This window comes from Leucopleurus acutus, assembly GCF_964270905.1.
Source record: "Leucopleurus acutus genome assembly, chromosome: 21".
Lineage (NCBI taxonomy): Eukaryota > Metazoa > Chordata > Mammalia > Artiodactyla > Delphinidae > Leucopleurus > Leucopleurus acutus.
The window spans coordinates 23,678,310-23,703,316 of NC_139163.1; the positions used below are offsets into that span (position 1 = coordinate 23,678,310).

The 25,007-nt window shown below is 39.5% G+C and overlaps 1 protein-coding gene across 1 annotated transcript in view; it reads right to left on the reverse strand.

Moving 5' to 3' along the window:
• Nucleotides 1–25,007, reverse strand: part of PPP2CB (protein phosphatase 2 catalytic subunit beta) — a gene marked incomplete at its 5' end in the record, with an annotated part of 30,651 nt that continues 5,644 nt past the window's right edge. Inside the window, 6 exons of the mRNA XM_082863851.1 lie at nt 1–694; nt 5,174–5,292; nt 7,159–7,320; nt 7,434–7,523; nt 8,775–8,948; nt 10,770–10,979. Of these exons, the coding sequence (XP_082719977.1) occupies nt 622–694; nt 5,174–5,292; nt 7,159–7,320; nt 7,434–7,523; nt 8,775–8,948; nt 10,770–10,979 (828 nt within the window). The 3' untranslated portion in view covers nt 1–621. The remainder of the gene's footprint in view (nt 695–5,173; nt 5,293–7,158; nt 7,321–7,433; nt 7,524–8,774; nt 8,949–10,769; nt 10,980–25,007) is intronic.

Consider the following 25,007-nt stretch of genomic DNA (forward strand, 5'->3'; position numbering starts at 1 on the left):
TTTGTTTAAAATGGAAAGTTTATTTGCTCAGTACACCAAACAGAATGCAAGCACTGTCATGACAAATATACAGAAATATGCAGATCAACATAAAATAGTAATTTAGTTTAAAGGAAGGGAAATCTCTTTAAATGTTATGACAACGTACTCCCAAGAATCTTTTTTTCAGTTAATTATACATTTCAATAAAATACACGGTAATGAATTAAGTGGAAGTTAGCTTGTGAATTTTTCTTAAAAATAAAAATCCAGCCCTATTAATCCATGCCAGTTAAACACTCTAACTAAAATCTCCAAGTAAGTGCAAACGGAGATGGAGTTAGTTACCTCTTTTGCTTGAACAGCCCCAAGGAAAGCGGTTACTACAAACACAGCAGGCAAACTGTTAAGACCGACCGATCTAGAACATAGCGTTGAACTAATCTCAGTCTCAAGTTGTGCTAAATGCTCATTAGTATGGCACAGTTTGGTCCATGATACGGTTTAATGCCAAGACAGATCCCAATTTGTTACAGAAACACACAGATTACTGTTGCTTTTTTTTCTTTTGTTTCTAAATATATATATTTTAAAAAGCCAGGTATACTTCCACATACAAAGGCAGGTTTTCCCTGGAGGAATTTACAGAAAGTAGTCTGGGGTGCGCCGGGTCACGTGAGGCTCTCCACGACGAGGTGCTGGGTCAAACTGAAGGCTATAAATGGCAAAAAAGAAAGCAAATGGTTAAAGGATTTGACGCTGCAGGCAAACCAATCAATAAAGAACAAGACACCGAGGTAGAAAGAGCAGTCCTTGTCTCCCACCTTTTCTGTGTTCTTTATGACTGGAGTGACCCTGGGTAGGTCACTGCAGGTGTTCTCTTTCATAAAACTATCTCACAGAGCTACGGTGAAGATTTAGGCAGACAGGATGTCTGGTTCATGTCTGGCATAAACAGTTTGTAGTATCACTATCAGTTGAATAGAAGTAAAGAGAGCAGACATGCCTTGTTTTAGATTTTAGAGGAAAAGCATTCAGTCTTTCACTATTAAGCATGATGTAATTAGCTGTGGGGTTTCTGTAGATGACATTTACCCGGATGAGAAAGTTCCCTTCTTTGACTAGTTGAGTACAGCTGACCCTTCAACCACACGGGGTTGGGGTCCCAACCCTCTGCAGTTAAAAATCCGAGTATAACTTAAAGCCAAGCCCTCTGTATACGCGGTTCCTCCCTACCTGTGGTTCCAAAGCCCCTGTAGTGCTGTAGTGTTTATATAGAGTACTAAAAAAAAAAATCCACATACAAGTGGACTCACACAGTTCAAACCCATGTTGTTCAAGGGTCAACTATACTTTTATTGTGAAACGGTGCTGGATTTTGACAAATACTTTTTCTGGCCTTAATGAGATCATGTGGTTTTTGTCCTTTATTAATATGGTTTATTACAAGAACTGATTTTCATATTTTGAACCAACTTCGCATTCCTAGGCTAAATCCCACTTGGTCCGTGTATAATTCTTTTTATATACTTATGGATTTAGTTAATATTCTGTTGCAGATTTTTGTGTCTATACACATAAAGAGTATTGGTCTGTAGTTTTTCTTAAAATGTCTTTGATTTTGGTATTAGGGTAATACAATCTTTAAAGAATTGGTTGGGAAGTAATCCCTCCTCTTCTGTTTTTTGTAGGTCTTTGTGAAGGACTGGTGTTAATTCCTTTTGAAACATTTGGTCAATTCACCAGTGAAGCCAACTGGGCCTGGGCTTTTCTTTGTAGGAAGTCTTAAAATTATTAATTTAATTTCTTCATTTGTTATAGGTTTATTCAGATTTTCTGAGTCAGTTTTGGTAGTTTTTCTTTTTGTCTTTCTATGAATTTGTCCAGTTTATCCAAGTTACCTAATTTGTTGCCATATAGTTATTGTATTCCCTTACAATTCTTCTTCTTTCAGTAAGGCTTGTGGGGATTTTGGTAATGTGAGTCTTCACTCTTTTTTTTTTCTTGGCCAGTCTAGTTAAGGCTTTTCAATTTTGTCAAAAAGAAACAACTTTTGGTTCCGTTGGTTTTCTCTATGGTTTTTGTACTATTTCATTTTATTTCCACTGCTAATTTTATTTCCTTCCATATGCTTGCACTGAGTTTAGTTTGCTCTTCTTTTTCTAGGTCCTAAAGGTGTACAGTCAGGTTATGGAGGCTGGAAGTTGGAGATCAGGGTGCCAGCATGGGTGAGTTCTGGTGAGAGCCCTCTTCTGGGTTATATATTGTCAACTTCTAATTCTATCTGACTTTTAATACAGGCATTTACAGCTATAAATTTCCCTGCAAACACTGCTTTCACTATATCCCACAGGTTTTGGTACACTGTGTTTTCATTTTCACTCATCTCAAAGTATCTTCTCATTTCCCTGGTGATTTCTTCTTTCACCCCCCCACCCCCACCCCACAAAGGTTATTTAGGAGTGTCTTAGTTTGTACCTATTTGTATATTTTCCAGTTTTTCTTTTGTTATTGATTTCTGATTTCATCCCACAGTGTCTGGAGAACATACTTTGTATGACTCCAGGCTTAAATGTTCTAAGGCTTAGGGTTTATAGCCAAGCACATGGTCAGTGTTGGAGAATGTTCCATGTGCGTTTGAGAAAACTCTGTGTTCTGCTATTGCCTGGTGGAGTGTTCTGCAGATGTTAGGTAAAGTTGTAGTGTTTTTCAAGTCTTCTATTTCCTTGCTGATCTTCTGTTTAGTTCTGTTATTGCAGGTGGCATAATAAAGTCTCCAACTATGTGTTTCTTCCTTCAATTCTGTTCATTTCTGCTCCATATATTCTAGGGCTCCACTGTTAAGTGCATACGTTTATGATATATTTTCCTAATAGTCTGACTCTTTATCATTGTGAAGTGTTCTTCTTTATTTCTAGTAACAGTTTTTGGTTTGAAATCTGTTTGGTCTGGTATTAGTATATCCAGTCCAGCACTTTTTATGGTTACTATTTGCATGATGTATCTTTTCTCACCATTTTATTTTTAACCTATTTTTGTTTTTGAATCTAAATTATGTTTCCTGTAGACATTATAAAGCTAGATATTTAAAAACAAAAACACCAACTTGATAATTTCTGCCCTTTGATTGCATTGTGTTGATGACTCATTCAGTGTTATTGATATGACTGGATTTATACCTGCCATTTTCTTTTCTTTTTTAAAATATGCCTTTCTTTGTTTATTGGTTCCTGCTTTAACTGCTTTCTTTTTAGTAAAATATTATTTTCTAACATAGTATTTAAATTCCTTTAATAACTTTACCATTATTTTTCTTTTTTAGTGGTTGCTCTGGAACTCAGAATACACAACTTATGAAATTCTACTTCAGATTTATAAATTCTAGTGATTTAAGAGGTATTTACTCCTAGACAGCATATAGCTCCTTTCCATTTCCATTCCCCGTTTTTGGTATTGCTGTTATACACAGTATATGTTACAAACCCCCAAAATTATTATATACACTTTTTAATATAATTACTATAATATATAATTACTATTTTATATACTCTCATGACCCTGAAGAAGCTGAGCAAGAAGGAGAGTGAGTGTATATTTATAGATTTTGTTAAATAACCTTCTCATTTGTATTTTCTTCATATTCTTCCTTTAATTCAAGTTACCATCTGGTGTTACTTCCTTCTTTAGTACAGCTTTGTTCCCACCCACCTCCTCTGTGCTGTTACTATCAAATCTACGGCTGCATTTCTATATATTCTGTTTCTTTTAAGTTCAGTTATACTACAAATATATCCTTACTGTGTCATGCAACTGGTTTTTAAATCAGTTAAGAAGGTGCAATTCTACCATCTTCTACTATTACTACCTTGTGTGTGCAGCTGACTTACTTTCTGGTATCATTTGCTTTCAGCCTGAAGTGCTCCCTCTAGTATATCTTGTATGGCGAGTCTGCCAGCATTGAATTCCCTCAGTTTTTGTTTATCTGGGTATGCCCTTCTTTTGTGTTCATTCTGAAGTTGTGCTGGATATGACCTTGGTTTTTTATTTTCAGCACTTTGAGTATGTTTCATTGCCTTTCTGAGGAAATGTCAGCTGATTATTCAATTGAGGTTCCCTCCTGTAAGTCATTTTTCTCTTACTGCCTTCAAGGTTGTTTCCTTTAGACTCTCAACATTTTGCCCATGATGCGTCTGGCTGCTCCTGTGTGGACGCAGCCTATGTGCGTGCACAGCCGTCTCGTCGCCCAGAGTTGGCTGTGATGGTCTCGGGAAAGCTCTTCTTCACTATCTCTTTCCCTGCTTTTACCTGTTAAAGTTCTCCTCGCTCTCCTCTTTTGCTTGTTGCTACTAGTATCATGGGAGCTATGAGAGCCTTCTTCATTGGTCTCCACCATAATACCCACTGTCTTCAACAAAATACTTAGGCGTGCAATTCTTGACCCTCTGTTCTAAGTAAGGTCAGCCCCCTCAGGCAGAGGTAAGGAACTTTTTTTTCTGCATCTCTCTCTGAACAGAACTTCTATGCCACTGTTCCGGAGTTGCAGGCAGGTATGATGGCCCGCTTCTTAGTGACATCTCCTGTTCTAGAGTAGGCACTGAGGCAAGAACTGGGGAGACAGCATTTTCTGCCTGCCACACATGACTGGAACAGAGCCTCTACCCTAAGAGCCAGGGAGGGGAAGGGAGTCTCAGCCTGACCGACTGCACCCACTGGAAGCAGAGCCTCTGTAACCCTGGACTGGGACAGGTGAGATATGCTGGCACCTGCCCCCCAGGGGGGAGAAACAACAGCCCTGGACTGGGAACTGGGGGAGGGGAGAAGCCCCATCTTCTTGACCACATCCACCCGGGACAGAACGACTGCAGTGTAGTTTCTGTACAGGGGATCTGGAAACAGGAGGAAACACTCGTGACTCAAATTCCACAGACTCTGGTGTTATACTGAGAGTTAGCAGATCCAGAATAAGTGTTTCTGTATTTGCTGTATACATTTAGGACAAATTCCAAACACTTGAAACAAGTGTTTAAAATAACATTTTCCAGTCCAGTGTTTGTTCCTACTGGGGAGAGGGTTTGCCATGTTCCTCACTCCACTATTCCAGAAGCAAAACTCCTCTACCTCTAACTTTAATAACCCACATTGCAATTTTCCTTCTGAAAGTGATTACATACAATTAAAATTTAAAGTTACTTACAAGGAATACTTCAAAGTGTCATCTAATTCCATGATAGCAGCCTGGTTCCCACAACGATAACAGTAATTCGGTGCGCTGAAAATGGTAACCACATTCCGATCGTGACACCAATTGTATCCCTGCAGCATTTAAAAAAAAAAAAAATCAGTATTTCACCATAAAATCATAATGTTGACATAGCTAAGTTTAGAAAACTAAACTCAAAAGTTACACGAGTATTCTCTGTGGAGATGCAGTCTTCTGTGTTACCTTATGTGGTGTCCATCTTTAATACGTACACCTGCACTGAGGTTCAGCTATGGAGCTCAGTAACTTTTTCTGCTTAATCTATGCTTGAGATCGAGGCTAGGACGTGTATTCAGATTTCTCCCACAATGATGGAAGATGTCTCAATTCTTCCTCATAAATTATGTCAATTTTTGCTTTACATACTTTGACTCTATTACTAGGTAAATAAAAATTTAGAATTATTCTCTCCTATATAACTGGGCCACTTTTCATCAGCAAAATACCTCTTTTTATTTCTAAATATACTACTGTCTTACAGCCTTTTCTGATTCATATTATTAACTATATTTTGGATAATTATCTAATTGATGTATTAATACACCATTTTCCATCCTTCTATTTCTAGTCTGTGGTATCATCATGTTTTAGATAAATCCCAAATAATGGGTGAATTTTTTGATTATTTATCCAATTTGAGACTCTCAGTATTTTAGGTAAGTAAAAATTTTTATCCATTCCCATTCCTTATGATTATAATGAGGTTTATCTTTACTGTACAAATCTACGTTCTTTATTACCATGCTGTTACCCCTTCTGCCTCTGTTGGGTTAGTGAAATTTTCTCTAACATCTTGAAGCCACTCCCTACTGGTTTGGAAGGATTATATTCTATTTATATTCCTTTAATGTTTAAAGAATAGTAACATCATGGTAGAGAAATGTGGCAGGCACCATCTTAACCAAGTGATCCAAGTTAGTTAATAGCACCAGCACTGGGAAAGATCCCATGACCTGATATGATGTGCCGAGAAGGACACATCATCATACTGTGATATGCCCGCCAAAAGCGCACATCCCGAATCATAAGGAAACATCAGCCAAACCATAAATGAAGGCTATTTCTACAAAATAAAATTGCTTGTAGTCTTCAAAAATGTCAAGATTATGCAAAACAAAGGAAATCTGAGGAATGTCCACATCCGAGGGGACTGAATACAGCATGATCCTGGATGAGATTATAGGTGCACACACATTATTAAATTTCGCTATAAAAAAATTTTGCTATAGAGGACATTGGTGAGATAATAAAAATTTGACTAAAGCGTTTATAGACTTAAAATTTTTTTTTATTATTTTATTTTTTTGGCCGTGCTGCGAGGCTTGTGGGATCTTAGTTCCCTGACCAGGGATCAAACTTGTGCCCCCTGCAGTGGAAGCATAGAGTCTTAACCACTGGACCGCCAGGGAATTCCCTGAATAAAGCACTTAGATAATGGTACTATATCAATGAAAATTTCCTGACCTTGATAACTATACTGTGGTTATTTAGGAGAAAGTCCTTATTTTTACAAAACACACATGGAAATTTGGATGTAAAGGAAGATCTCACCTTCAGCTGATGTTCAAACAGCTAAAAAAAAAAGTAATGTGTGAGGGAAAAGGGGAATAGGAAGGGAGAGAGAATGATAAAGCAAATATTAAAATATTTATATTTTAGGAATCTGAGTGTAGGACAGAAAGGAATTTTTTGTTACTATTTTTTTGCAATTTTTCTTGAAGTCTAAATTAATTACAAAAGTGATATATAATTTCGCTTTGGCCAACTAGTACTTTCCCTACTTGCTAAAATCAGCCAAGTTTTTTTTCCTTTCATTTAGGTAATGGGGAGGAATGTTTCTGACATTCTAAGTCATGAAGCTTTATTAGAGAAACATTTATTTGAAACAGAGATCATCATCCTATAAGAAAAGGACATACCTCCATTACAAGTTGGTGAGCACGAGAAACCAGTGTGAGACCATTGGCATGGTTAAACGTTTCAGAAATATCTTGTCCAAATGTGTAGCCAGCGCCGCGTGGTGAAATACCCCACCCACCACGATCATCTGGATCTGACCATAATAGATCACACATTGGGCCCTGGCAAAGAAAATGGAAGTATGCGACGTAAGTTATGAGTATTCATATTTAACTAATCTAGGGTTACCACAATGTGGTTATATTGCTTTCTTTTTCATTAAAACTAAGTTTACCTCATGTGGAACTTCTTGTAAACGATCCAGGGCTCTTATATGATCCAGTGTATCTATGGATGGGGAGAGGCCACCATGGAGGCAGAATATCTGTTTATGAATTTAAAAAGAAAATGAATTTGTTTTATTAAATGCTAAAAGTTAATGGAGAGTAAATAATGGTTACCAATGTCAATCCTAGTAGCTTTTCAAAATAGCATTTAATAATATTCACAGTGGAAAATGTATAATACACAATGGAAAAAAACAAAAAATGCATGATCAGAGGGAGCTGTTAACATTTAAAATACACTTCTTTTTTCTTTATAATCCTAGGTATTTTATATAGTATATTTCCACTTTCTCTAGAATGCGATTTCCGTGCTTGTGACCCACCATTAACTTTTCTGTTGGTTACTGCTGACATATAAAAATTTTAAGTTTCTCTTACAGCAAAGACCCTACTGATTCCTGTTATTGGTTGTAATAGTTTTTCAGTTTTCTAAGAGTTTGCAAAAATATTTTTGTTATTTTGTCCTCAATGTTTATACCGGATTTATTTATTTATTTATTTTTTATTATTATTATTTTTTTCGCGGTACGCAGGCCTCTCACTGCTGTGGCCTCTCCCGTTGCGGAGCACAGGCTCCGGACGTGCAGGCTCAGCAGCCGTGGCTCACGGGCCCAGCTGCTCCGCGGCATGTGGGATCTTCCCGGACCGGGGCACGACCCCGTGTCCCCTGCATCGGCAGGCGGACTCTCAGCCACTGCGCCACCAGGGAAGCCCTCTAGATGAGTTTTGACCATTATATTTCTTTAATAGACTTTTCAAAAACTGCTTTGGGCCATATTGATCAACTATGTAGTTTTGGTATCTATTTCTGCTTTTATTTTTAATTAATCCAAATTTATTTTACTGTTTCATTCTTTGAATTAAATGTAATTTATAAATAAATGCACTTCCTTGCATTTCATCCCTTACTTACATCTAAAAGTTTTGGTTTACACTATACTTCCACTTGGGTCATTTAGAAATGACTTCTATTTTATGAGTGTTAGTAGAAGACTGTGAAAGTTCCCAAGGAGGTAGATCTGTCCTACTACTCAGAATCAGAAACTGTCACTTAACACATGGTGTATAAATAGATATATCAATAGATGGAAAGGGAAGAGAAGATGAAAGGAAGAACTTGCTGGTCTCAATGTGTATAAAACTTACCCAGTTCCCTGTTCTGAAACTTTAAGTATAAGGGAAAGAGGCAGAAAAGGCCGAGGAGATGCAGAAAGAATGTCATGTCAATCTAGACCCTAAATTACTAACAGAAAATCTTTTCCTACTTTTATCTGTCCCCACATACATACCTGCCCATCTACTAAAGCTGTAAGTGGCAGATAGTCAAACAGATCTGTAAAGTATTTCCAAACATTAGCATTCCCATACTTTCGCAGACATTCATCATAAAAGCCATATACTTGGGTAATTTGTCGGCTTTCGTGGTTTCCTCTCAATATTGTAATACGTTCTGGGTAACGCACCTGAAGGAAAAGGCAAAGAAACCCATGGAAGTATTTTTACTAGTGTTATGCTAAGCACATTAACCTCTGACCCATTTCTTTAAATGGTCCTTCAGTCTGCTAGTACATTAAATGTAAATTTTTTCAGAATAAAAAATTTCCTCATTCATCACCAGGTCCTCTTGACTAACCTTTGAAATATTTTTTTATGGCCATCCTTCTTCATACTGTGTATCCATACTCCCCTCACTGGAATCCTTATTAACTGGTAACTATTTTATTATAATAAAATCGTATCTGACTCTTTGTCTCCAATATCTTTTTCATACTCAAATTATCACTAGTCGTCTTAGTCTTTCCAGAACACTATGACTTTTTAATGCTCCACAGACACAGAAGAGATCTGGACCCAAGACAAACTCTCTACAGACTAACTTCTCCCTCCCTTTTATTTCCCACAGAAGAATGTATTTGCCAACAGAACACAAAAACAGGCCCTGCCAGGCTGAGATGAAGATGGTGAGGTGTAGGAAGGAAATGAATAACTTTTTTTAATATATCTTTGTTATGCTTTAGTTCACTTCCTAGAGCCTGTATATTTTACAGTGTTATGTTGAAAACCAACTTTTTATGATGCACATGTATTGTTAAAAATTTTCATCAATAATTAAATATTTGACAATTTTGGGGGAAAAAAAGAAATTTTAGACATGTCAAAAAAAACCCAGAACAGGCCCTGCCAAATGTGGGCAAGATTTCAAATGTATTTATATAGCTTCCTTTCCATAACAGAACAGAGACATACTTTATGGCATACTTTTTGGTTAGCAATGTGTCTGATAAGAAGTATAAAAAAGCATCAGATTCTGCAAACCAAAAAGCTGCAAATGCATACTTCACACGTATTCACTAAGCATTCATTATGTGTCCAGCACTAAGCACAGAGTTCAAATCTAGTACCAGGTCCACACAAATATAATACATGCATTCTGCTGGTTAGGGACTAATTTCACTTAAGGAAGTATGAGAAACAAGGCAATACACCACTATGTAACATAAATAAGGGATGGAGAATACATTTTACGATAATTTAGAGTAGAAGGAGTAAAGCTAAGGTGGTTGAAGGCTTCATGGAAGAAGTAGGACTTGAGCTGAGTCTTGGCAGAAGGGGTAAGAAATCAGAGACAGAGTAATCGTTTGGGGAAATCAGGTAAATATTTGGAGATAGCCAGAGCACTGAAATACTCTGATCTGAGGCAAAGAGTTTATGCTACCAACTACTAGCAGCAAATTCAGGCTAGACAGTAGAGGACCAGCCAAGGAGTGTGAGCTCGATTCTGCAGGTAACACAGAATCACTGAAGAGTTGAGAACAGTGGAGTAACAAGATGAATGTTAAATGAGAGGTTTAATCTGGCAGCATATGCAAGGTGGATCTGGAGCGGTCAGATCTTGGAGGCAGAAATATTAGCTACCACACTACTGCACTAATTAAAGTGTGAAGTGATGAAGATATACATTGTATGATAGTAAAAATAGAAAGACAGGAATAACAGATTTTGCAAGACAAGAATTTTTTAAAAACTTATTAGTTGACTATATATGAGGGATAAGTTGACTAAAAATGATTCCAAGACTTCAGCTATGGATTACCTACAACAATAATTTACCAGAAGTAGGCAGGAGAGGTTTAATGTATCTTTTTCATGTCTCTCTCTCAAAAGATGTAAAATGAAGTGTTATTTTAAGGGGCTATAAACTAGAACATGTGATATGCAATGCCGCCACTCTTGCCTTTTGCCTATTAAAGCTTGAAAAAAAAAATAAACTTCATTAACCATACCTTTAATGCCACAAGAAGAGTCACAGTCTCCACAGAATAATAACCTCTGTCTACATAGTCACCCATGAATAGATAGTTTGTATCTGGTGACTTCCCACCGATTCTAAAGAGTTCCATAAGATCATGGAATTGACCATGCACATCTCCACAGACGGTAACAGGACAACGGACCTCTTGCACATTTGATTCTTTTGTTAAAATTTCCTTAGCCTGTTAAAAAAAATGAAATCAACAATTAAAAAAAAACTTCTATCACAATTTTTTTTTTTTTTTTCCGGTATGCAGGCCTCTCACTGTTGTGGCCTCTTCCATTGTGGAGCACAGGCTCTGGACGCGCAGGCTCAGCGGCCATGGCTCACGGGCCCAGCCGGTCCACGGCATGTGGGATCTTCCCGGACCAGGGCACGAACCCGTGTCCCCTGCATCGGCAGGCGGACTCTCAACCACTGCGCCACCAGGGAAGCTCCTATCACAAATCTGAAGGCATCATTTCTTGTCTATTAAAAGAAAATCTGGAGGAAAAAACCACCTGAATGTGTATTATAAAATCATAAAACTAAAACCACAACAAGATTCCACTTTACGCCTACTAGGATGGCTAAATAAAAAAGAATTACAAGTGATTTTGAGGATGTGGAGAAATTGGAACTTTCACACAGTGTTGGTGAAAATCTAAAATGGTACAACTGCTGTGGAAAACAGTCTGACAGTTCCTCAAGGTGTTAAACATAGAATTACCATGTGATTCAGCAATTCCATCCCTAGATACATACTTAAGAGAAATGAAAACTTAAGTTTACACATGTTCATGGCAGCATTACAATAGCCAAAAAGTGGAAACCACCTAAATGTCCATTAACTAATGAATAGACAAATATGGTATTATTCATTCAATGGACTATTTATTAATAATAAAAAGAAAAAGAAATGACGTCCTGACACATGCTGTAACTCTGAAAACATATTAAGTGAAAGAAGATAGTCACAAATGGTCATATATTGTATGACTCCATTTACGTGAATTGTTTAGAACAGACAAATCTACAGAGATAGAAGATTAGGGTTGCCTAGGGCCAAGAGGTAGTAACTAAGGGGCATGGGATTTCTATGCCTATTCTCATACCCTATAGGCAGGAATGCACATATCTGGAAAGCTAACAAAATGTAAACTGATCTGAGGCAAAGACTGCCTAACCTCAATATCCACGATCCCTTTCCTTCTCAATAATTAAACTCATTGTATTCAATCAGATAGCCATGCTCCGAGCTGAAAAACTACATTTCCCAGCTGCCTTAGTCCAGGCTGCCGTAACAAATAACAGACTAGGTGGCTTAAACAACAGAAATTTATTCCTCACAGTTCTGAAGATTGAGAAACCCAAGATCAAGGTGCCGGTTGATTCGATTCCTGGTGAGGACCCTCATCCTGGTTTGCAGAGGGACGCCTTCTTGCTGTGTACGTCTTCTTCACATGGTATTAAGAGAGAGAGGTCATCTCTCTAGTGTCTCTTCTGATAAGGGGCACTAATTCCATTCATGAGGGCTTTACCCTCATGACCTAATTACCTACCAAAGGCCCCAACTCCAAGTACCATCACACTGGGGATCAGGCATCACCTATGAATTTTGAGAAGATACAAATATTCAGTCCATAGCATCAGCCTCTCATGCAACTACAAATGGCTGTAAGACTAAGTTCTGGTCTGTATGATGTAAGGAGTGTTATGTGGGAACCAGAAAGTTTCCTTAAAAAGGGGATGTGCCCTTCATCACTCTCCATCCTGTTTCCTAGAATGTATATGTGATGGCTGGACTCCAGGAGCCACCTCTACCACAAAGAGGGGCTGCTCCCTAGGAAGAGCAAGCAGAGTGCTGGAAGGTGTGGCAGGCTGACAAAACACACTGCAAAGCGATGCTCCCTTCCCGATCACCAGAACCTGTGTATATTACCTCGTATGAAAAAGATGTGATTAAGCATCTTGGGGGAGGCACTTATCCTAGATTATCCCAACAGGCCCTAAATGTAATTACATACACCCTTATTAGAGAGGGAGAGGGAGTTTTGAGACAGACACAGGGACAGAGAAGTCCATGTGAAGAGAGAGGCAGATTGAAGTGACGTGGCCAAGGAGTGCCAGCAGTCTCCAGACGCTGGAAGAGGCAAGGAACGGATTCTCTCTTACAGCCTCCAGAGGGTGCGTGGCCCTGCTGACACCTAGGTTTTGGATTTCCAGCCCCCAGAGCCGTGAGGGATAAATGTCTGTTGTTTTAAGCCGCCCAGTTAGTGGTAATTTGTTACAACAGCCCCAGGAAACTAACGCAGCAAGATGTCTGGTTTCCTGATACCTCAGTGGAGTTATCACCCCTGGACTGCCTATCTCCAGATTTTCCTGTACATGGAGAAATACAAACTGCAACCTTGGTTCAGCCTTTATTATTTTGGATTTTCTGTTACACAAACCAAACCTAACACTAACTGATACATGGTTACACATTGGACCAAGCAACTCCACTTCTAGGCATCTACACTATGAATAAAATCAGATAAATATGTATGGATATAAGTAAAGGAATGACTGCTTTTAAGAAAAAGAAAAACGAAACTATAAATGTACACTGGATAGTTAAGAAAACAAATACGAAACATCCACAGAATGGAATACTAAGTAGACATTAAGAATGTTATAGAAGTATATTTGATATAATGGGTATCTGGTATATAAATGAAAAAGGCAAGTCACAAAACTACAAGATCCCCTGTTTAACAAGAAAAACTGTCTAGGAGTTCCACACCAAGAAAACTGCTCTAACAATTTTCAGACACGATCATGTTAGGTTCTTCAAATAGCTGGTTCAGATCACAGGACCAAACTTTCACAGCAGAGTCATTCAAAGCATTAATGAACTGGGGTTAAAGACAAAAAGCCCTTAATATAAAAACCAATTTATAGGGACTTCCCTGGCAGTCCAGCAGTTAAAGACCTCGCCTTTCCAATGCAGGGGGTACAGGTTCAATCCCTGGTTGGGGAGCTAAGATCCTACATGCCTTGTGGCCAAAAAACCATAAAAAAACATAAAACAAGCAATACTGTAACAAATTCAATAAAGACTTTAGTAATGGTCCACATTAAAAAAATCTCTGAAAAAACCCAAAAACCAATTTATAGAAGCCAAATCCCAAAGTTAAAAGGATCCTAGTATAATGGCTGAAGATTGAGAAAACAAGTAGCAGAGAGGTCTTTCAAGAGCAACATAACCTCCTGCAATGGAACTAACAACTGGAAAAAGTCCTGGCAACAAGCTTAAAAGTGAGTAAAATCACTATGTCATCTGCTTAGCAAGCATCAAGTAATTTGTTTTTCAAGTCAAATGGGAGCAAATAACCAACATTTTCCAGAAATATTTAAAACAGAATCCTCAAGTCATGTAACGTTAAGAATTTTTAACAAGCTCACCCTGCTTAAAGAACCTACTAAAGGAAGTATTACCAAAAACAGAGGACAGATTCCTTAATATATAGTTCCCACACAGGACAAGTTAGGAGGCTGATAAGCCGTTCGCTCTGATGTACACCATACACCACAATCACGTGACATATCAAAGTATTCCTGAAGAGTAAGGTTCATGTATCCATGTCACATCTGTCAGGTGTCTAGTATAGGCCAGGCACCAGAGATAAAAAGAACAGGTAAACTCTCCACCTCAAACACGCTGGCTTTGATGAGCTCAAACCAAACAAAATAAAAACTTCTGTTTACAGAAAGAGATAAAAGAAAAATGCCTGGGGAAATATTTACAGCACACAGGATAACAATAATACTGACATCTGTAGTATAAAGATATTTGTAGAATAAGTTACAATATGCCTCAAAAATAATTGATTCAGTCAATCCTAATTAAGAGGTCACATTTTTGAGAGGCCCAAGAAAACTATATGAAAGCATTTGAGAATATAAAGCTCTGAATTAGCCTTCACTGTTTAAACTGTTAAATGAAAGAAGGTTTTTTTTTTTTTTTTTTTTTTTTTGTGGTACGCGGGCCTCTCACTGTTGTGGCCTCTCCCGCTGCGGAGCACAGGCTCCGGACGCGCAGGCTCAGCGGCCATGGCCCACGGGCCCAGCCGCTCCGCGGCATGTGGGATCCTCCCGGACCGGGGCACAAACCCGCGTCCCCTGCATCGGCAGGCGGACTCTCAACCACTGCACCACCAGGGAAGCCCTGAAAGAAGGTTTTAAACTATTTTTATAACAGTTGACTTAAAATGTAAAGTTATATTTTCTGTATTTTAAATCAAAAAGTTAATTTTTAAGTCTAGGTAGGGAGATTTTCTACATTGATGGCTTTATTAGTTCCAAAACTTGTAATAGTGACACTATGAAGTTTTGTTGAAAAACTTTTTTTTTTTTTTTTTAACATCTTTATTGGAGCATAATTGCTTTACAATGGTATGTCAGTCTCAGCTTCTTTTATTCACTTACTATACTGATCTCCTTAAGTTTTAAGAGTAAAAAGGGGTCATGAGACTAAAAAGCTTGGAAATCATTATATTAATGCATCTGTTCTGTTGACCTACATGTAAGATGTAAGATGAAAGATAAGGGTAGGTTCACATTACTACAAAGACATGTATCATTCACCTCAACTTGCTTTCAGTGACTATTTCGTCCTATTACACCAATCCAAAACACTGATGTTAGAATACATAAAACAAAATCCCAACGGATGTCTGTATACACACTGTTAGAATCACAAAGAAAGTCAGTCTACCTCCAGGTTCATCTATGCCAACTGGATGCACCTAGCCCAGACTTTTAACCTGAAGTGACTCTAAGCAGTAGAGACAATGGCAAGTTCTACTCCCACACAGGTGTTCTCTCCAGCGTTCTAAATCGTTTCTATGGTATGATTTTGACTGCGGCTCCAATCTCTCTTTAATTTCTGCAAAATTTCCAAGCTTGGTTCTCCAGCTTGCCTTCTGATTCTAGGCTACTAAACATTCTTCTGGCAAATGACATTTCTGCTTAAGTTAGCCTGGTAAACTTCCCAAGAGTTATGAACAGTGTAGTCCATATTTTTCTTCTCTTTGCCTATAATTAGTTAGAATGAGATATGTGCAGAAGTCTTCCAGAAAAATGAGTTCTCCCATTTGAAATCTAACTGTGTAACCCTAAGACCTATATACACTTCAGTTTCTTCACTGAGACTAGGTATCTGTGAGTCTGTGTCTCTCTAAAATGTGAAGTCTTACCTTCCACATGTGTAATATGGAAATAGCTATGCTTTTCCAAATTCAAATTCTCTAATGGTTGATTCTTAGCTGTGTGGCAAAATACATTATTTTATTATCATGTTACTGAAGTATCTTTTTCTCAGGGGGGAAGAGAAGACCTAAACTGTGGGTTTATTTTTCTCATGTAACAAGAAGCCTGGACACAGGCAGCGCTGGGTTGGTGCAGCTTCTCAAGGACCATTGGGGCAGCAGACTCTTTCCCTTCACCTTCTCTGCCATCCTTAGTAAACAGAATCACCATCTCACGGTCATAAAATGATGATGCATCTGTAGGCACTGCATCTGGTATCTTACTCAGCAAGAAGGGGCAAAAGGCCAAAGGGCACATGCCAGTCTAGTCTATCCATCTCACAAAGTTTTCCCAGAATTCTCACTGGCCAGCTGAGACACATGCTCCCTGCTGCCCAATCAGTCACTGGGATGGGGCGAGAATGAGGGCAGAGCTGCTACAAGGTGTAATTCCAATTAGAACTGAAGGAACCTTTAGAGATTATCAAGCATCTCCTTAAAGGTCTGGCAGAAATGTCCGAGATCACAAATGAAACAGCATTTTTACCAAGTTTATTCATAAGATAGCTTCCCAATTTTGTTCAGAAAAAAAATCAAACTGAAGAGCATAAGTCATTAGAGAGTTCAATTGGACCCGATGTCTATTTTTGTGATTATTAATTTAAAAAAAATACTCAGCCGATGGTTCCAACTCTAAAAAGGAAACCTGCTTTATATACGAACATTATCATTACTGTCTCACTTTAAATACAGAAATAAAAAGCCCCAAAATGTAAATATTATCCAATTCAATTTAAAAAAAATTATTTATTTTTGGCTGCGTTGGGTCTTCGTTGCTGCAGGCAGGCTTTCTCTAGTTGCGGTGAGCGGGGGGCTACTCTTCATTGCTGTGCGCGGGTTTCTCTTGCGGAGCACGGGCTCTAGGCGTGTGGGCTTCAGTAGTTGTGGCACATGGGCTCAGTAGTTGTGGCTCACGGGCTCTAGAGCACAGGTTCAGTAGTTGTGGCGCACGGGCTTAGTTGCTCCGTGGCATGTGGGATCTTCCCAGACCAGGGCTTGAACCTGTGTCTCCTGCATTGGCAGGTGGATTCTTAACCACTGCGCCACCAGGGAAGTCCCACAATTGTTCTTTTAAGGATATATAGTTATCTTAACCCAGCACAGGTTTTATAAAACTATGAGGATGGGTTAAGGTATGTGCTTTACAGTGTGTGTGTGTGTGTGTGTGTGTGTGTGTGTGTGTGTGTGTGTGTGTGTGTGTGTGTGTGTGTGTGTGTGTGTGTGTTTGCTTTACCATAATACTTCCTAAGCTTTTATCTACATAACAGTGAAGTACTTTGTCAGGCCAGAGCCAGCCCCCCTCCAATATTTTTATCTTTACTGTACAGATTCCTGATGTTTCTAAAACACTTGATTTATAGCTAACACCCTTTATTGTAAAGTGATCTTACTGTGAGATCACTCTGGCTTGCCTTCAAGGAAAGAATGTGCTGGACTGGCAGAAGTAAGTATACAGTTCATCTGATACTTGGAATTCTCAGTGTAAAAACCCTTGTGTGTCAGGAGTCCCTAAGACCAGCCCCAGGTTTGGTGGTGATTCATAAAAGAAGGTCCACACAACTCAGCACGTAGTCGTACTCATGGCTATGATTTATTACAGCAAAAAAGCAAAATCAGCAAAAAAAGGCACATGCGGCACAGCCCTGAGTAAACCGAGCGCAAGCCTCCAGAGTCCTCTCCCAGTGGAGCTGCAGAGAGTGAGCCTAACACCTGCAGCAGCAAGCTGAAGGTACACATGTGAAATCCGTCAGTCACGGGGAAGCTCATTAGAGGCTCTGTGCCCAGGATTTGTAAAGGGGAGCTGGTCACATGGATACCCCCTGCCTAGCATGTACCAAAATTCCAGACTTCAAAAGCACAGCACGTGTTCCGCATAAATCACACTGTTTGCATAAACGGTTTAGGCACAGCGAGCCACGCTTAACAGGGGATGGTGGGAAGCCTCCCCAAATCCAAGTTTCCAGACACCAGACAACCTTGAAATGAGGCCTTTCTACATACAGTGGTCTTAGGACTGCTACACTCTTTTCTGTACACGTGTAATTCTATATATAATTCTCACGAGTGCTTTTTAATGTGACTTAGCACCCAAAGTTTAATTATCTCTAAGACTCTGACAAGACCAAGTTTAAACTGTGAAGTGAAGGACTGTGGTGATGGTAAACGCCACCCGGTACAGACACATCCAGGCATAAAGCTTAACAGTATACCAGCAAGTTTAACGCGTCGCTGTGTACCTATCCATGCAAACTTGCTTCCTTTCTCACCCATTTAAAACAAATTCTTTCTTGTTGCTATAAAGTCAAATCTATCTTAGGAAGAGAATTGAGAAAAATAAAGCTTTGGGAATGACGTTCACATATAATGCTTTATTTTTCCTCTACCCACATTTTAAGAAGGCAGAATATATAAATGTCAAGTCTCCCCAGCTTCTCAACAGGTGGCATTCTATTTTTAGTTGTGCTGGTGCCCACTGCCAGAGCCGTGATCCCAAAGGGCTACCGTATTTGGTTTTGGCAGAGCCAGTACACAAGTTATTTTCTTTCCCCTCTATTTACACATAAATAATCTGCTATAAAACATGAGAGTCTACCTCTTACTCCTAGGCAAATTCATCTAAAGAAAGCCATAGAACAGAGTGATCTCCAAAACAGATGAGATTAAATGAAGTTCCATATCCTACAGGGCTAGGTTAATGTAAGTAGGGTGGCCTGTCCTCCTACAGTTACAAGGTTCTTCCGTAAATGAGAACTGACCTTTTTTTTTTTTCAATACAAAGAAATAAACCTTTTCTTTCAGTTCAACCACAGTCAAGAGTCTGTATGCCAGGCAATGTCAAGCTTGGAAACACAAGAATAAATCATATGGTCTGTTGAAATTAAGAAAGAATGAACTATATGTATGTACACAGGCCAAGACAGATTGTTTGGTTAAAAAAAAAGATTTCAGTATAACTGTGATCCCACTTTAATGAAAACAATACACCACAAACATCCTCCCTACCCCCCAAAACCCATGTTTTTTGCACACAGAGAACAAGGCCTGGAAAAATACCTAATGTTTGCCTCTGAGGCAGGATGGTAGTGGACAGGGAAGGTGGGTGCAACAGTGGAGAGCATTTGCTTTCCCCTACATTTCTGAGATGTTCAAATTTTTAAAAAACAAATATGTATTACTTTTTCAATCTGAAAGAAATAACTTTTTAAACTTCAAAACAAATTCCAGATGGCAATAACTTAATTATGAAAACAACCACAGTGCCATATTCATATAAGGGAATTTTATTCAGCCACAAAAAGGAATGAAGTACTGACACATGCTCAGCATGGAAGAATCTCCAGCCAGACACAAAACATTACGTATTACATGATTCCATTCATATACAATGTCTAGAACAGGCAAATCCATAGAGACAGAAAGTAAATCAGTGGCTGCCAGGGGATGGGGGGAAGGGAGAATGAGGAGTGACTGCTAGTGGGCAGGGGGTTTCTTTTCTGGGGTGATGAAAATGTTCTGCAATTATATGGTGGAGATGGTTGCAAAACTTTATGAATATACTAAAACCACTGAACTGTACACTTTATAGGGCGACTTTTATAGTATGTGAATTACATCTCAATTTAAGAATATGAGGAGCGGGCTTCCCTGGTGGCGCAGTGGTTGAGAGTCCGCCTGCCAGTGCAGGGGACACGGGTTCGTGCCCTGGTCCGGGAGGATCCCACATGCCACGGAGCGGCTGGGCCCGTGAGCCATGGCCACTGAGTCTGCGCGTCCGAAGCCTGTGCTCCGCAACGGGAGAGGCCACAACAGTGAGAGGCCCGCGTACCGCAAAAAAAAACAAACAAAAAAAGAATATGAGGAGGGACTTCCCTGGTGGTCCAGTGGTTAAGAATCCGGGCTCCCAATGCAGGGGGCCCAGGTTCGATCCCTGGTCAGGGAACTAGATCCCGCATGCCGCAACTAAAGATCCCGTGTGCCGCAACTAAAGATCTTGTGTGCTGCAACTAAGACCCGGTGCAGCCAAATAAATAAATAAATATTAAAAAAAAAAATATATATATATATATGAGGAAAACCCCAAAACTAAATGTGAAATGCTGTTGCAGCTCTGACTTAGCCTTCTTTTAAGATGACAGTGATTTTAATGCCATTTTTCTTAGAAAACCTAAGTTCAGAAATATAGTTTACATAGTCTAAAGTGCAGTGATTGTTTTGGCATTAATTTTATCTTCAATTTCTGGTATTCTGGTTTCCTTTCATCAAAGAGGACTTCATTCACCAAGTCCTTCAGAGCATTTGTCCTGAAAAAAACACTGAAGGAAAACTTTCTGCAAGATCTTCAAAGTAGAATAAAAGGCACATGTTGCAAATAAAACTACTCCATGTGAAACGTTTATAAAGTATCTTCATTTTTTCTATCTATGAACATGATTTTACACATCATATGTAAAGTCGAGAAATGATGAATTGAAGGTCTGTTTTCTAGTCATTAGCAGTAGTTCATGTTAGTCTAGTTTGCTTTAGTTACTTTACCTGTCTGCTATGAAAGGTTGGCTTAGATAAGCACGGAACATGATGATTTGTTCAGTCAGTAAAATTGGGTTTTAACCTCATATTCCACTGTAATCATGTCATTCTTTGTTATAGTAGAAAGAGACGAGCTATCTAGGTGAGAGGCCCGCGTACCGCAAAAAAAAAAAAAAAAAAAAAGTTCTAGCCACAGAATGTCCTTGGCAGTGCCAGACCGGCTCTCCAGGCACACTCTCTTTCTAAATCACTGTGCATACTGCTGCTGCAGAAACAAATGGCAGAAGCAATCTCTCTACACACGTAAGACGAGTCAAATGTGCAATCAGCTCCAAAGCTGGACTGCTAATTTAAGTTCATGTTAAGAGCTAATCGCCTTCTTGGAAGACATGCCTTAACTCTTTTATGCAAACAGTTTTTCTCTAGACAGAAATTAACCTTGAAGGCCGACATACCATATCATTCATACCCATATTTTTTGTAGCTGTTCTCCAATTGGCATTAGGATGGGTTTTGTTTTTGCCACTACCTCAAAACAGGGCTTTTTCCAGTACCACTTTGGTCTTAATTTCAGCTGACTCCTTCATGTTTTAGGCAATCTGAGTTAGAACAGGAATTTAATTTTGAGGGAGAAATCACCCTCACAACGATGTACCTTTCTATAGAATAGTATTTCTAACAGACTCCAAAAAAATCATGTTACTTGAAAAAAAAAAAACCTAAAATCTAGTCACAAAGAATCAAACAAAAAGATGATATTTACAATTAGGTTTGACTTTTTATTGTCTCTTACATTTTTTCTATATGCCTGCCCCCAATGCAGGGGACATGGGTTCGAGCCCTGGTCCGGGAAGATCCCACATGTCACAGAGCAACTAAGCCCGTGCGCCACAACTACTGAGCGTGCGCTCTAGAGTCCTCGAGCCACAACTACTGAGGCCACGTGCCACAACTACTGAAGCCTGAGTGCTCTAGGGCCTGTGCTCCGCAACGAGAAGCCACTGTAATGAGAAGCCTGTGTACCGTGACAAAGAGTAGCCCCTGCTCACCGCAACTAGAGAAAGCCCACGCGCAGCAACGAGGACCCAACGCGGCCAAAAAAAAATAATAATAAAATTTTAAAAAGATGTAATGAAACTGCATTTTTCAGAGTTCTAGAACCACTCTATAGAAAACCTCTTTTGAAGTACATTCTCCACAGAGAAGTCATATCAACACTTCTACTTATTTTGCATCTTTTTCCAAAAGAAAATAGGATGACATTTAAAACAAGATAAAATAGCTACTTTTATTTTTAGCTTTTCTTCATTTAATACTCATTGCTAATTTCTGGTCAGGACTTTACACCATTACTATCTTAATACAACCGCCCCAGGAGATCAGCAAGTACGATCATCCCTGTCTTAGATAAGGAGTCAGAGGTGCAGAGACTGGCAGCCATCAAGCTGTGGAGCCAGGGTTTGAACTCAGGCTGCCTACTAGAGTTTGCTATAAACAAACACTGCACTTGGCAGGAAAAAGGCGGGTAGAGGTAGGCAAATGAAATGGAACTTTAGACTAAGGCTAGAAGACAGAAAATATACACCACAGAGGTTCACCACAGCTGCTAGAAGGGGGCTGCCGCACGAAGCACTGCTCAGGGGGGTAGTGAGGAAGGGCTACCGTCACTCTTCTCCAGCCCGTCGGCAACCCCATCAAAGGGGTGGAGGACAAAGATGAATGACAGGAGATTTTCACTTAAAAAAATCATGCTTAGTGGCAAAGTACAAGTATACAAAGAAAGAAGTGGGTAAGATACCAGCTGAAATATACCTCAGAGGTCCTAGAGATGGGTAGTCCAATTTATTTAGGAGCTGAAGTTAAAAGAATCTCTCTGGGCAAATTCAGAAAGCTTGCTCAAGTGATTAAGGCTCAAGTGTGACTGAGCAGGGGTACAACATTCTTCTCCAGGAAGACATCCGAAAATTATTAGAGACTCAAAGGTAAAACCAATTCAACTACCAACTTTGCCCATAACTTCAAGTCTACATCTACTGTTCACAGTGAGGTTAACTGACTCAGCTAATTTCAGAACTGGATATTTCACCTGACACTAGAGCCTGAGAGATCGAGTTAAAACATATATTCTAAGACACGAAGTTATAGTTTATCATGCAAGAAAACTGAATGTCGAATTTTAAGCGGTAAGTAAACAATTGTTTCAGAAACACAAAAATACCATTTGCTTGGCAGTTCTATTTACAGAACTAAATCCTCTTGAGTCAACATATAGTTATTTAATAGACTCACAGACACAGAAAACAAAGTTATGGTTACCAAAGTGGATGGGGGGGATAAATTAGGAGTTTGGGATTAACATATACACACTACTATACATAAAATAGATGAACAACAAGGGCCTACTGTACAGCACAGGGAACTATACTCAATATCTTATAATAACCTTTAATACAAGAGAGAATCTGAAAAAGAATATATATATATATATATGTAAAACTGAATCACCTGGTCCTGAACCAAGATGGCAGAGTAGAAGGACGAGCTCTCACTCCCTCTTGCGAGAACACCAGAGTCACACCTAGCTGCGGGACAATCATCGACAGGAAGACACTGGAACTCACCAAAAAAGATACCTCACATCCAAAGACAAAGGAGAAGCCACAATGAGATGGTAGGAGGGGTGTAATCACAGCAGAATCAAATCCTATAACTGCTGAGTGGGTGACTCACAGACTGGAGAACATTTATACCACAGAAGTCCACCCACTGGAGTGAAGGTTCCGAGCCCCACGTCAGGCTTCCGAAGCTGGGGGTCCGGCAACGGGAGGAGAAATTCCTAGGGAATCAGTCTTTGAAGGCTAGTGACATTTGATTGCAGGACTTTCACAGGACTGGGGGAAACAGAGACTCCACTCTTGGAGGGCACACACAAAGTAGTGTGTGCATCGGGACCCAGGGGAAGGAGCAGTGACCCCAGGGGAGACTGAACCAGACCTCCCTGCTAGTGTTGGAGGGTCTCCTGCAGAGGTGGGGGGTGGCTGTGGCTGTGAGGACAAGGAAACTGGCAGCAGGGTTTCTGGGAAGTGCTCCTTGGTGTCAGCCCTCCCAGAGTCCACCATTAGCCCCACCAAAGAGCCCAGGTAGGCTCCAGTGTTGGGTTGCCTCAGGCCAAACAACCAACAAGGAGGGAACCCAGCCCCACCCATCAGCAGACAAGCAGATTAAAGTTTTACTGAGCTCTGCCCACCAGAGCAACACCCAGCTCTACCCACCACCAGTCCCTCCCATCAGGAAACTTGCACAAGCCTCTTACATAGCCTCAACCACTGGAGGGCACACAGCAAAAGCAAGAAGAACTACAGTCCTGCAGCCTGTGGAACAAAAACCACATTCACAGAAAGATAGACAAGATGAAAAGGCAGAGAGCTATGTACCAGATGAAGGAACATGATAAAACCCCAGAAAAACAACTAAATGAAGTGGAGATAGGCAACCTTCCAGAAAAAGAATTCAGAATAATGATAGTGAAGATGATCCAGGACCTCTGAAAAAGAATGGAGGCAAAGATCGAGAAGATGCAAGAAATGTTTAACAAAGACCTAGAAGAATTAAAGAACAAACAGAGATGCACAATACAATAATTGAAATGAAAACTACACTAGAAGGAATCAATAGCAGAATAACTGAGGTAGAAGAACGAATAAGTGACCTGGAAGACGGAATGGTGGAATTCACTGCTGCAGAACAGAATAAAAAAAAAGAATGAAAAGAAATGAAGACAGCCTAAGAGACCACTGGGATGACATTAAACGCAACAACGTTCGCATTATAGTGCTCCCAGAAGGAGAAGAGAGAGAGAAAGGACCCGAGAAAATATTTGAAGAGATTACAGTCGAAAACTTCCCCAACATGGGAAAGGAAATAGCCACCCAAGTCCAGGAGGCGCAGCGAGTCCCATACAAGATAAACCCAAGTAGAAACACGCCAAGACACATAGTACTCAAACTGACAAAAATTAAAGACAAAGAAAAATTATTAAAAGCAACAAGGGAAAAACAACAAATAACATACAAGGGAACTCCCATAAGGTTAACAGCTGATTTCTCAGCAGAAACTCTACTACAAGCCAAAAGGGAGTGGCATGATATACTTAAAGTGATGAAAGGGAAGAACCTACAACCAAGATTACTCTACCTGGCAAGGATCTCATTCAGATTTGATGGAGAAATGAAAAGCTTTACAGATAGGCAAAAGCTAAGAGAATTCAGCACCACCAAACCAGCTCTATAGCAAATGCTAAAGGAACTTCTCTAAGTGGGAAACACAAGAGAAGAAAAGGACCTACAAAAACA